This window comes from Jaculus jaculus, chromosome 1, assembly GCF_020740685.1.
Source record: "Jaculus jaculus isolate mJacJac1 chromosome 1, mJacJac1.mat.Y.cur, whole genome shotgun sequence".
Lineage (NCBI taxonomy): Eukaryota > Metazoa > Chordata > Mammalia > Rodentia > Dipodidae > Jaculus > Jaculus jaculus.
Window position 1 is genome coordinate 64599560 of NC_059102.1, and position 14960 is coordinate 64614519.

General features: G+C 42.6%; 1 protein-coding gene across 1 annotated transcript in view; it reads right to left on the bottom strand.

Annotated features, from left to right (window-relative positions):
• The window catches only part of Trpm6 (transient receptor potential cation channel subfamily M member 6), a 195961-nt gene that overhangs the window by 161998 nt on the left and 19003 nt on the right, over nt 1-14960 (bottom strand). The window contains exon 2 of the mRNA XM_045154985.1: nt 2452-2649. Within this exon, the coding sequence (XP_045010920.1) occupies nt 2452-2484 (33 nt within the window). The 5' untranslated portion in view covers nt 2485-2649. The remainder of the gene's footprint in view (nt 1-2451; nt 2650-14960) is intronic.

Below are 14960 nucleotides of genomic sequence, written 5' to 3' on the forward strand. Positions count from 1 at the left end.
CATATTAACATCCTACTCTGAAGATCAATATTGTTACACATAGTCGCATGGTAATGGAACCATCTACAGAACTCTTCCATTTCCAGCTGAAACTCCATGCCCACTAAGTACCTCTTCTTAACCCTCATCCACCCCCTGCCAATCACCACTCTACATTTCATTTCTACAAATTTGACAGTTTTAGATCACACATAAGTGGAATCCTTGATTGTTTATCTTTCTGTGACTGGCTTATTTTACTTAGAATGATGGCCTCAAGGTTCATCCATCTCAAAACATGTCAAAATGTCTTTCCTTTCTAAAGTTGAATATATTCTGCTGTATGTATGGCTAGGTCACATTTTGCTCGTCCATTCAGAAAAATCTATTGATAGATGTCAGAATTATGGTTTCACTGGTCTAGTGGCTATTATTTTACAAAGGGAGATACAGAGGTTTGGGTGAATGATATTTGTACTCTAGGAAAAACATGTCAGTTATAACTGAAGCTGAGCTTAACCCCATCAAGATGCTGCAGTTACTGTCTCTTCTCTCTCAGAATCAGAATCTTGTGCATCTATATCCCCAAGTTCTGAAGTAGGGATTGGCACCCAGTTGTTTCTCTATAAGCACCTGCTGCTGGCCGAGTGACTCTATAAGAGCACTGGCCACAGGGAGAAAACTGCCGTATGTATGATCCAGATTCCTCAAGCTCTTGGCATACTATTCAAGTCAGCTCCAACGTATATAATGACAGGGAAACAATTTCCAGGAACTACTATTAAATGAACAAATTATACATCAATATATATAATATTGTTCCTTTCATGCAAAAAAATCACAAATCAATAATAAATACACATGAATACAAAAATGCCACTTAAATAATTTGTCTCATACCCTATGATTACAGCCCCTGGTGGGAAGAATGAAAGACAGTCAAGGAAATTTTTATAATCAAATCCAAATACCAAATAGCCAAATATTAACACATCATATTTACTTCGGAAAAAGCCAACGCGCTTGACAAAATGACCCATCAAAATCTGCATGAAGAGCCAGGCCTGGTGGCGCACACCTTTAATCCCAGCACTTGGGAGGCAGAGGTAGGAGGATCGCTCTGAGTTCGAGACCATCCTGAGGCTACATACTGCATTGCAGGTCAGCCTGGGCTAGAGTGAGACCCTACCTTGAAAAAAAAGTCTGTATAAAGAGACAGAAGCAGAAGAACACATTTCTCACTGAACAGCTAAGGGTGATCCACCTTCCCCCTGAAGCACAAGCATGTGTAAGACTAGAATATTCATGTCCTCCGTGGTGTTAAGGCATGGATATGGGTTCAAATCTCAACTCTAGTTCTCTCCCTCAACTTCATTTTCCTTCCTCCTGGAAGGAGGAAGCAGTGCATGAAGGCGGGTAGACTGCAATCTCAGTCACTGGAGAGGAGGAGGCAGGAGGATTGTAAATTCAAGGCCGGCCTGAGAATCTTAGTAAGGCCCTGCCTCAAAACAAAGCAAAATATACAAATAGTTAGAGATGAAGCTTAGTGGTAGAGCATTTGCGTGCGGGTTCAAGCCCCAGTATCAGAAAAAGAAAAGGAAAGAAGAGAGAAGACAGAAGACTCTTACAGCTTGTCAGCGTGTTAATCCATTCTTCTAAACGGCGTTGGCATATCCTATCCCACTTAATCTTCATATAATAGATAGTATATTCCCGTTTTCCCAGATAAGAAAGCTGAAACTAAGAAGGCAACTGGTCTGCCCAGGGTCACATGTAGTGATGGTGCTGGGCGACAAGGCGCGGGCTGAAGTGCGCTAACGTTTGGCCAGCCTGAACACAACGTGCTAAGTGACCGTACTTCGTGCTTCATACGCAGTGTGTGGAAGTGAAGAAAGGCAGTAAAAGTGACAGCCAGCTCGTGCGTTGGCAGCTTTAGGGGAGACGCAGGCACACCGGGGATCTCCACCCTCTCCCTGACTCGGTAGAGTAGCTCCTTCTCCACGCGCACCCCTCTGGGGACCCGGGGACCATGGGAGGCGCCGGGCCGCAGCGGCCAGCGAGGGACCCAGGCTGGGGTCCTTTACCTTGACCTGCATTGTCCACGCCGCGGGGACCCGGGACTTCGTGACCCCGGCTCGTCTCGTCGCGAACGGCGCCCGCTGGCCACCGCCCGCAGCTCAGAAGCCCGAAGCCCTTCGGGGCGGGACGGCTGCGGGGACCTCGCGCCCCACCGCGCCGCGCCACCCGGCTGGGGTCCTGCCCTCCGCGCCTGCCGAAACTTCACTGCGATAATCATCTTCCGCAGACGAAAGCACTTCAAAGTCGGCATTTCGTAAGCCTATTAGCTGTTCTAGATCTTTGGCAGATATAAGTGCGTCTGGCCCCACCCATCGCCACCTGGGCCCCAGGGCTACCACCCAGCGCTTCCCGAGACCCCTGCATCACCCCACGGGCAAGAGCAGCTGAGCATACCTGCGAACGCTCCATGGAAGGCTGGCCTTGCATCTTGGGTTTTCTGGACCTCAGCAGAGGCTTGTCGGAGCTTCTGACTGGACTCAGAAAATCTGGGCTCCACCTCCACGTGGACACTGCCTTTTACAGCCCTGTGGATTTGTCACAGTTCCTTCTGGCCTCCGTTACCTCCTATGTAGGAAGGAGGTGATTCCGATCCTGCTGCATCAAAAGAAGTACAGTGAGGACAGCTGGGCCAGTCACTGTCATCACAGGAGGACTTTATGTTCTTGTTGAGTCAGTGTGGTGGGTGAGGAGACACCCAAAGTCTAGCCTCTCCATCGGTCTACTTCCTGGGAGCTACTTGGTAGCAGAACAGCCCTTCTAGACCTCAGTTATTTATCCAAATACGGAGAGTAACAGTGGAAGCACGCCTTCCTCCCGAAGTTGTACTAAGCAGAGAAAATCACTTACCTGGCTTTATGTGTGAAGTGCCAAACAAAGACTTTTCTTTACTTAATCTATTTGGGATGGGTTCCCTGAGCTAGGCAGTCTGGACTAAGGCTTTTAGCTCTTGACTTTTTTTTTTTTTTTTCTTCGAGGTAGGGTCTCACTCTACCTCAGGCTGACCTGGAATTCACTATGGAGTCTCAGGGTGGCCTCGAACTTACAGCGATCTTCCTACCTCTGCCTCCCAAATGCTTGGATTAAAGGCGTGCGCCACCACACTAGGCTTTAGCTCTTGATTTTGGATGGTTCCCACTGTGATTGAAAGAAGTGTCACAACACACACAGGCAAAGGAATGCTCAGATTATAGCAAGTGTCAAAGCGAACAATACTAGGCATTATAAGTGACTTCACATTCGGGACACCTACCCATCTAGTCCTGTGTGAATTTTTGCTCAGTGAGCTCACCTATGCAAGCACAATAATGCGCATGGCTTTGCTTATTAGTAAATTAGAACATCTCCTTTGTGTATTGTTTTGTTTTGTTTTGTTTTTTCTATTAAGCCATGAAATCTCCTTTCCTCCTCTTACTTCATTTCCTGCACACTTAATAATCTTTAAACATGGAAAAGGTGCATATTCTCCTGTAAGGCAAGTAATTGCTTCTGGATTTGTACCCACTAAGTATCTTCTGTTAGCTCTAAAGCCCAGAGACTGGGCACCCTCGGAAACCTTCAGACCCACAGAGAAGATTTAGAACCCAAAATGCTGAAGAATCTCAGTGTTTAGTGACTATCACTACCACTACCTTCTACTTTAAGCTCTGGTAATATACATGCTAGAATAGTCACATATTCTTTTCAGATCAAATACCAAGATTCCAAATGCTTTCCACATCTTATGTACTTTTGGTGCAAAGCTGTGTTAGAGATACTGGAGGCATTTGTTGAAAGGGTATCACCAAACTCCAGTGCCTGTTACTGCCCATTTGGCCAGTTAAGTCCAGAGATAAGGTGTTTAGGCAAGAAAGACAACTTTATGCAAAAATTTGGCTCAGGGTTGGAGAGATGGCTCAGTGGTTAAAGGTGCTCACTTGCAAAGCCTGATGGCCTTGGTTTGGTTCCCTAACACCCACATAAAGCCAAATGCACAAGGTGGCTCATGGTACTGGAGTTTGTTTGCATTGGCAGGCTGTCCTAGTGCACCCATTCATGTCTGTCTGTCCCTGTCTGTCTGTCTGTCTGTCTGTCTGTCTGTCTCTCTCTCTCTCTCCCTCCCTCCCTCCCTCCCTCCCTCCCTCCCTCCTTTCCTCTCTCTCTCTCTCTCTCTCTCTCTCTCTCTCTCTCTCTCCCTCCCTCCCTCCCTCTTTCCCTTCCTCCCTCTCTCTCTCTCTCTCTCTCTCTCTCTTCCCCCTTTGCAAATAAACAATAAATAAAATATTAAGCTGGCTCAGCAAGAAGTTGGAGGACCCCCATCACAAAATCCATCAGTCTGGGCAGCTGATTCAGGAGTGGGTTATAAAGGTTAATAATGGGTGTCCTGGGCTGATGAGCACCTTCTCAGATATGGGGTGGAGGCTGAGGGTACATTTCAGATCCTAAGGCCTAGTCATGAGATACTTTCAGCTCTGCAAATCTGGAAAGCAAAGATCATTACTTTCTTGGTTAGTCTTGCCACTGATTAGTTTACCCATCTGCACTTTTTACACAATGGACAGGCCAGAGGGTGTAGCTTCCCTGGGGTCCTCTTGCTGATCACCATCCTGGTTGTAATGGAAGAAAGTATACCTCACCTATAGAGTGGAACACAAGGGCAAGGTGAATTTAAATCAGGTGCCAATGAAGAATCTTGGTTTCCATGTTTGGCAGATTTCCAGGTCCTTCCCACAAAGGTCTCCTATGCAAGGATTTCTAACATAGGGACCAGGAGTCTGTCCCTTTCACAGGCCCCTCCATGAATTGAAGAGATTGTCTATAAAAGTCTTCTGGCCATATAGACATCTTTACTCAAGGCTACTGATGCCATTTAAATTTCAGAATGTTATTAGTATTTTAGAGTGAACTAATTCAGGCCAACAGGCATTCCCTAAACACAGACTATTTGTGAGGTATTATGCTGAGCACCAGAAAAGACAAAGATGAATAAGACATTGTTCCGTCTGCAAATAGCTAGTTTGGAAGAAGATGGGCAATCAGAAATGAAAGGATACCTGAGCATCATCAGCAACACGTATGACTTAAGGTGCTTTACTTTCTCCTCAGTTGCTGTCCTCCCTTGACCTTTTTCTTTCTCTGTCCATTCTTACATTTTCTTCTCCCTTTTTATTTTTAATCTTTTTTTTACTCTGAGATTTAAAGGTTTTCATCCTTCTATTGGGCCATGTGGACACCACAAATTTTGACTCTTGTTCCAAAGGGGACTTAAGATACTGCTTCAACATTTAAGATCCAACTATTAGGGCTAGAGAGATGGCTTAGCAGTTAAGGCATTTGCCTCTGAAGCCTAGGGACATAGGTTCAACTCCCCAGAACCCATATAAACCAGATGTTCATGATGACACATGCATTTAGAGTTTGTTTGCAGTGGCAGGAGGCTCTGGTGTACCCATTCTCATTCTCTTTCTCTCTCTCCAAAAAATCCAACTATTAATGTCAAGATGGAGGTGAATAGTTGATGTTTCACCTGTGAGGGACCAACACTGTGACAACTTTCTTTTCTTTCTTTTTTTAAACATTTTTATTTATTTATTTGAGAGAGAGGGAGAGAGACAGACAGACAGAAAGAGAGAGAGAGAACGTTTGCTCCAGGGCTTCCAGCCATTGCAAGTGAACTCCAGACACATGCGCCATCTTGTGCTTCTGTCTTACATAGGTCCTGGGGAATTGAACCGAGGTCCTTTGGCTTTGCAGGCAAATATCTTAACCACTAAGCCATCTCTCCAGCCCACAACTTTCTTTTCTTAATAAGTGAATATTTAATATGTCCCAAGACTCAAGGCCATTCGGAAATCATTTCTAACATACACATTCTATTGTGGAGGAAATCTGCTTCCGGATTGCATTAAGATTGGGCTTTGGTTTCATTTCCTTTATTTGGATGGTGGGCGCTTGTTAGGAATTTTCTAGAGCAATATTTCCCAGTCTTTTTGAACAGTCTAGGCAAGAAAAAAGAAAAGTAAATAGCTCTGTTCCTTTGCCCAGGAGGAAAAGACCCCACAGGAACAGCCTCCCCAGTTCCTCCAGACTTGTCACCATCACTGGCTGTGGTTCCCACTCTGGGTCACCACTCTTCCTTCCAGAAGCACAAAGAAAAGAAAACCAACAAAAAGGCATTCTGAAAGGTGTGATGGCAACTGTCATAAGCCTGCAGGACATTGCACAAGTGAGGAAAGTGTGGGAGTATAAAAAAGTTAAACTTGCCAGGCATGGTGGTGCCCGCCTTTAATCCCAGCACTAGGGAGGCAGAGGTAGGAGGATCTCCATGAGTTCAAAAAGGCCACCCTGAGAATACAGAGTGAATTCCAGGTCAGCCTGGGTTGGAGCGAGACCCTACCTCGAAAAACAAAACAAAAACAAAAAGTTAAGCTTATTCCTGTAATCCATGCACTTGTGAGACCAAAGCAGGAAAATGGCTATGAATTTGTCTTCAGCCTTGGCTACACATCAAGATTCTGTCTAAAAAAAAAAAAAAAAAAAGTTAGGGAAAAGTACATTGTTGATAATAGGGGTGGAATTAGCTTTTCTAGTTCATATGTGGATAGCTATTTCTATTTTCAGATCTGCTTGTTCAAATCCAGAAGCCTGAGTTTAAATTCCATCTATTCATTCTCTTGAACGCTTGAAAATCAACATTTTCTCCTCTAGCTGAATAACTCTTACTCAGTACTTCTTTTCTATTTGCCATGAAAACAGAGTATTTCTCCTGTCACATAAGTAAAGATTAAAATTTTCTTGGGGAAATGAGACTCTAACTCAATGGAATACATGAAGGTGTGATGGAGGAGGATACCCCACATTCTCCTCTGACATGTATACTACAAGTACCACAAGAAAAAGAAAAAAAAGAGTTAGGGGCTAAGGGGATGGTGCAGCACTCAGAGGTGCTTGCTTTTCCGGATCAGGTGGAGGGCCTCACACATGCAAGGCAATCATGTTCCCACTGAAATTCTAATTACATTTTAAAATTTACATACATAATGTGTGTAAATTGGAAAGTTTGCAGGAGAGTTCTGTGAGAAAGCGGACCCAAACAAGTTATTAACAAGGCATTTTAAAAATGTGGCTTTCATTCAAATTTAACTGAGCATCTTGCCACACAGAGCTGACATATAAGCCTGGAATGTTTTTAAAAAGGGTATTGTTCGCTAATCCATCCTGTCCTCAAACTCAAAGTAATTCTCCTACCTCACCCTTCCAATTGCTAGAATTACAAGCATGAGCAACCCTGAGAGTGCCCTTTCTAAGAATGCATCACACTGATACCTCGTCTCCATTCTCTTAGAGCCTAACTGCAACTTACTATGCAGGAGTTTTTCTTACCAGGGTGCTGTGTACTCCAGGCTGTCCTCAAACTCTCGATATACAGCCAAGGATGACCTTGAACTTCTGATCATTTTGCCTTTCTCTCAAGTGCTGGAATGAGAGGTATGCACTACCACACCTGGTTTATATAGTGCTGGGAATCAAACCTAGGGCTGTATGCATGCTAAGCAAACACTCTACCACCTGACCTACATCCCAGCCCTACTTTATATAATCCCTAACAACACTTTCCTCTCTTAAAACAATATTAAACTCGGGTGAGTATGTCCAACAAATTTCCATCTTCATACTTCTTTGAAAAAGAGTTGATGCTATAATATAGTATGTTATGTAAGGACCACAAATCGCTTCTATTTCAGTCACACCTCACTGTTCTAGAACTTGGCAACAGCCTTCTCATACAAGGGTGGAGTCTTTACTACATTTCCTTAAATATGAATTGGATGTGTGGACAGTTAAATGGGACAAAAGTGACATGGTTTAGATTCCTAAGCCTTATAGTCAAATGATCACTGCAGCTTCACTGCCCCCCTCCCACTGTACCACTGCTCTGAAACCATGCAAACCCTCCAAGCCACCAAGTCAACCCTCAGAGTTATAAGAAATTTAAAAAAAAAAAAAAACACATTAATCTAGGAATGCTGGCACTTAGGCTCAGACAGGAGAACCTCATCTTTGAGCCCAGCCTGAACTACATAGTGAAACCATGTCTCAATAAAATAAAACAAGAAAAAAAAATGTTATTTAAGCAGCTAAAATTGGGGTACTTTGTTGTCACCATTTGTTACTTTTGTTGTTACTTAAAAGGATAGTTTCCCAAGGAGAGCCATAGTTGTTTAAGGAACAGCAAATTCAACAGATTCAAAAGTTACTTCTGGCTGGGAAGAAAACAGCTCAGTCAATCAAGTAGCTAGCTCACCATACAAGCCTGAGAAGCTGAGGTCAAGCCTCAGAACCTCAACAGCCAGGTGAGGTGACACATAATCCCGGGGCTGGGGGGCGGGGGGCGAGACAGGTGGATTCCTGAGGCACACTGCCAGCCAGTACAGCCTGATTGGTGAGCTCCAGGCCACTACAAGAGCCTGTCTCAAAAGGAGGAGAATGGCAGTCATAAGGATGCACCTGAGGTTGCCCTTTGGCCACTTCATACACACACATACACACAACCACAAACATGCACACACATATCCACATATCCACATGCATGCACACCACACACATGCACACACATACTTATGTACACACATATACACACAAAGAAATTAGGCACTTTCATTTTCAGATAAGAAAACTGTAAAGACAAAAAAAAAAAAAAAAAAGATTTAGCCGGTCGTGGTTTTGCACACCTTTAATCCTAGCATGTGGGAGGCAGAGAGAGGTAGGATTGGCATAAATTCGAGGCCACCCTGAGACTACATAGTTAATTCCAGGTCAGCCTGGACCAGAGTGAGACCCTATCTCTAAAAGCAAACAAACAAAAAAAAATTTATTTAACCAAAGAAGCTAACTCGTTAAAATTTCATTCTGGATCTAAACCACCACAAGTACATAAATAATAAGTAAACAGCCAATAAATCTGTTTGTTTGTTTGTTTGTCGTGTTTTGTTTTAAGGCAGGGTCTCACATTAGCTAAGGCTGACCAGCTGACCTAGAATTCACTCTGTATCCCATGCCATTCTCAAACTCATGGCAATCCTCCTACCTTAGTCTATCAAGTGCTAGGATTATGGGCATGAACCACCATACCGGGATTTTTCTTTTTAATTTTTTTTTAATTTGGAAATGTGTATGTAGCAGCACAGTAAGTTGTTGACACCATGTGCAGAGTTCATTAAACTACAATGGGAATATCTTAAATCTCTTTTCCAGGTAAGTGCTTAGATTGAATCCAGAGTATCATGAATGCTCAACCTGTGCTCTACCAAGGAGCTAGACCCCAAGCCTCCTAAATTTTATATACTTTAAACTGAAATCTTCCAAGAATTCTTCCTAAAATATTCTTTACCTTGTCAGTGTGCCATATGTAAAGGAAGGACTTAGCATATATCAAGCACCTTATTGTGTGCTAGGTCTTAATTTTTTTTTTTTTTTTATTTGAGAGTGACAGACAGAGAAAAAGACAGGTAGAGGGAGAGAGAGAGAATGGGCGCGCCAGGGTTTCCAGCCTCTACAAACGAACTCCAGACGCGTGCGCCCCCTTGTGCATCTGGCTAACGTGGGACCTGGGGAACTGAGCCTCGAACTAGGGTCCTTAGGCTTCACAGGCAAGCGCTTAACCGCTAAGCCATCTCTCCAGCCCCTTAATTTTATTTGATACATTATTAACTACTATTTTATAAGAAAAGCAAAATACTTGGTCACGGTGGCAGGCTGCATAAATGTCCAGACTAGAATTTGAGAGATGTTTTCTTTGACCCAAAGGCCCGTAATGATCCCATCCTATCAAGAATTCTTATTCAAAAACATCTCAACTGTCACTTCCGATTGGGGCTTAATTTTGCCTTTAATTCCTTTACTTTGAAAAATAAAACTTTAAAGGTGGGTGTAGTGACACACACCTTTAATCCCAGCACCCTTATGCTGGGGTAGGGCTGTAGTGAATTCAAGGCCAGCCTGAGCTACAGAGTTCCAAGACAGCCTGGGCTATAGTGAAACCCTGTCTTAATAATAGTAATAATAATAATAATAATAACACTTTATTTCAGTGAAAGTAGTTCTAAATCCTAAACAAATCAATATAGTAACATCTGCAGCAAAAAAGAACTTGTAGACTTTCAGTATCAATAAAAGATTTTGATTCCATCTTCCTGTAAATAAATTGCACACAACTCATCTGATAGTGAAGATACACATGAGTTCCTATAATATCCCCAAAGTTATAAGAATTTAAGGTTTTTTTTTTTTTTGAGGAAAGATCATTATGTGAAAAGATGAAACTTGGAATTTCTGCATTCAACCATACAAATTATGAATTCATTTAAGGCTATAGTAAAATACACTATATCAGGCTGGAGCTATGGCTTAGCAGTTAAGGCACTTGCTTGCAAACCCAAAGGAACCAGGTTTGATTACCCAGCACCCACATAAGCCAGATCCACAAGGTGGCATACATGTCTGGAGTTTGTTTGCAGTGGTTGGAGGCCCTGGTGTGCCTTTTCTCCCTCTCTCTCCCTCTCTCTCTCTCTCTCTCTTTCTCTCTCATTCTCTCTGTCTCTCTCAAATAAATAAAAATAAAATACACACTATCTTAAGTGTGTACAAAGAAAACGTTGTTATAAATATAACCCCATGACTCAGGAAGATAAGTTCTTGTCTCCCACCAAAAAGATCCTACAATGTAAATTTGTACAATAGGATACACATATCAAAATTATATAACAAAATAAAATAACTTTAGGGTTTATTATTAAGAAAATCATTAAAGAAGTTATCACATAGGAAGTTTACATATATATATGGCAACAGTGAAGATTATGTAGTGTGGAACCAGGGAGCTTAAAACAGTGACTTATGTGAGTATAGCTCAAGAAAAATTATGTGGAAGGAAACTACAAAGAAATGGTTCCCTCTTTTCATTTATTGTCAGTAATTATATAGTATGACATATATTTGTAGATGCATGCGCCACTGTGCATATGGCTTTATGAAACACTGGGAAATCACAATCAGTTATTAGGCTTAGCAGGCTAATGCCTTAGCCACTGAATCATCTCTCCATCTCCCTTGCATAATTTTTTATATTTTAAAGAAACTAATTAAAATTAAAACCAGGGCTGGAGAGATGGCTTAGCGGTTAAACACTTGCCTGTGATGCCTAAGGACCCCGGTTCGAGGCTCGGTTCCCCAGGTCCCACGTTAGCCAGATGCACAAGGGGGCGCACGCGTCTGGAGTTCGTTTGCAGAGGCTGGAAGCCCTGGCGCGCCCATTCTCTCTCTCTCCCTCTATCTGTCCTTCTCTCTGTGTCTGTCACTCTCAAATAAATAAATTAATTAATTAAAAAAAAATTAAAATCATACATATGTTTAAAAGGCTCATAGGAATAGTAGAAATCCCCATGTAACAGGTTTCCCTATCATTATTCTTCCTGACTTATGAAACGTGATTCACTTACCTTCCAGACATTTGGAAGCAAAGTTTTAGTACAAGTGCTATTATTTTTATACTTTATGATTCAAGTATGACAATGAAGACCCTGGGACTTCTTAACCATGTGATTTTTAAACTACACCATTTAACCAAACACTGATGCCAATTATTACTTTGCCAAGAGGATGCATATGCTGCTGTAAATCAACAATGCCTCTCTCTCTCTCTCTAATAAATAAATATATTTTTACAATATATTTACTTATTGGAGAGATAGAGACAGTATGGGTATGCCAGGGCCTCCTGTGCTTGCAAATGAACTCCAGATACATGTTCCAGTTTGTGAGTCTGGCTTCATATAGGTACTGGGGAATTGAACCTGGGCAATCAGACTATGCAAGCAAGTGCCTTTAACCACTTAACAATCTCTCCACCTGACACTCTTCCATTTTAAAAGTTGTTGCTAAGTGTGTTAACTTTCATTGCTATAATCAGATACTCGAGAAAAGCAAATTTAAAGGGGAAAGAAGGAGCTAGAGAGATTGTTCAGTGCTTAAGGAGCCTGCTTGCAAAGTCTGATGGCCTGGGTTTGATTCCCCAGTATGCATGTAAAGCCAGATCACAAAGAGGCACTTCTGTCTAGAGATTGTTTGCAGCAGCAGGATCTCTTCCTCCCTCCCTCCCTCCCTCCCTCCCTCCCCCCCCCCCCCTCCTTACAAATAAATAATTATTTAAAAAGGAAAGAGGGCTGCAGAGATAGCTCAGAAGTCAAGGTTCTTGCCTACTAAGGCTAACGACCCAGACTTAATTCCCCAGTAATCACTTAAATCCAGATGTACAAAGTGGCACATACCCCTGGAGTTCATTTGCAGCAACAGGAGGCCCTGGCATGCCCATACGTTCTCTCTCTCTTTCTTTAATGTCTCTCTCTCCCTCTTTCCCTCTCCCTCCCCCTCTCTCTCACTCTCTGGGCCCTGGCGTGCCCATTCTCTCTGTCTCTTTCTGCTTGCAATTTTTTTTTTTTTTTTTTGTGAAAAAGCAGAATTATTTTAAAAAGTGAAGAAGAAAAAGGAAAAGGCTCACGGTGGCTGAGGGTTCAGGCCATGGTTAGACCAAACCTCATGGTGTGCGGTAGATGAGGCTCTCGTTTCTTGGAAGACAGGAAGCAGGAAGTGAGCACAACAGAAAGGGGCTAGGAATAATTTGCCCCCTCAGACCAGCCCCGATGACCTACTTCCTTTAGCCAAGCTAGTTTTCGGAACCTCCCCAAATAGTGGCATCAACCAGTGACCAACCTTTCACTACAAGTCTTTTTTGGGATACGCTTCATACCCAAACCACAGCACCAAACCCCGTGTATCACGAGATGCGGATATTTTCCTTTAAAATTAAACCAAAAGCACGAAGAGCCAGCAAGCTGAAGCATGCTAGTTCTCCTGGCATTATGCGCCTGCAGGGGAACTGGAACTTGTTCCCTAACATGCTTGACAAGCTGAAGAGCCCAGTGGAAGTGAGAAAATCATGAAAGCAGATGATTCCTGCCGTAAAGCAACTCATCACTGAGACTAACAGAGATGAGGAAACACTCACTTGGGCTGCACACTGTATCAAAACAACACCGCGTAGGTGTTCATAGCCTCGAAGTCCCACTCAGGACAGAAGAGACAGGACCAGGAAGTCATTGTTATGTAAGGCTCTGACAAGAAACAGCAAAAGACCTACATTCACAGCTATGGAGCCAGTTTCAAGTCATGGAGCACCCGGGAAAGCAATGCATTTCAGGAAGACATGGCGCAGAGCTGTCTGGCACTTGCTTCCCACGACCCCCACCCCGACATCGAGAAAGAATGCTTGATGAGATGGTTTGGCCCCAAAGCCAGGATTGCGTAATGTTTGTCAGCATTCCTTAACAGAAATGTAAGGTTCTTGGAGCAACTTCTTCCAAATGGTGATGCAAACCTAGAGTGGAGAGAACTTGTGGCCTGGCAGGAACTGGGCTCTGTTCTTGACTCCCGCAGGCCCTGCTTGAAGGTGCTAATGGTGGCTTCACATTCCACTGGCGAAACCAAGGCAAGGCTGGTGTCAGCTTAGTCTCTGCTTACATACCAATTCTGGGTTATGTTTGGAGTCATGTGTGTACCTGCCTGCTCCACTCAGAAACTGCCCACATGTGTGCTAAACCTGGAAACCACCTTACTTTAAAGAAGTATGTCACTTCCACTACTAAAAACAGGATGGGAAGGCTCTAAACAGCTGCCTGTACCACCTTCAGCTCAGAAGCACTCTGGTATTTCTCAGAATCATGTCACTTCCCGACCTCTTTGGCTTCTTGTCCTTTCACATGATTTCCACGTATGTCTTGCCTGTTCTCTGTGTATGCCACACTCTTGGTATTCGTGCATACCTACATATACATCATGCGTATGTCCTGACTAAACACACACAAACATAACTGCTTAATAGCTGTGTCATGCAGCTATGTCTTGAAACTCCCAAAACAGAATGGCTTGGTGTTTCTGTCGCTTCCCTTTATGACAGATATACAAGTGATTGAAAAGTCAGAAAAATTAAAAGAAGAAGTACTTAAAACATTTGACCCAGCTGTTTTTTTTTTTTTAACATAACACAGTTTGGTGCCCAGAAAACATTTACTAACCCAAGATTATAGTGTAAAGGCTGTTGAAGCCTCTTAATCCTGCTTATTGCCATGAAACAGTTGTTATCAACAAAGGAGCACAAAGGTTACTCACCAGTGTGTTGTTTTAACGTTTGCCATAAAATATATCTGAAAGTTCATTGACAGAAATGCTGAAAAGAATTTTGCTAACTCTAGAATCTTGTCTGAATCGAAAAGGGGGCAGATTTGTTTAAGCTGAAAACTCTGGATGGAAAAAAAAATCATAGGTATGTTTAAACTGTGAGGAGAAGATACCTTCAAAATCAGTATGAGCAGAACTCCATGTTGGAAATATTGGTGACCTAATAGAATATATTACTAGGGCAGGTATCTGCCTGTTTATAGGCTGATACACAGGTTTTAAAATGTTGGTTGTAATTTATTTATTTATTTTGGTTTTTTGAGGTAGGGTCTCACTTTAGCTCAGGCTGACCTGGAATTCACTATGTAGTCTCAGGGTGGCCTTGAACTCACATCAATCCCCCTACCTCTGCCTCCCGAGTGCTGGGATTAAAGGTGCGCACCACCAAACCTAGCTTTGGTTGTAATTTGGAATCAGAAACTGACTTTGTAGTTTTAACTAGTTAGCTCCAATGTTGGTATAGAACAAACTAAACTATTTAATGTAATGAGAAAAGAACAGAGGCTAATATTTAACCCTACCTTTCTTCTCATATATACTTGTAATATTTTACCATACTTATGTATTCTATTCAGAAATGCTTCTTTAAATTTTTTTAGTACAACAAAACAAAAATACAAAAGAGTCACTGAAAA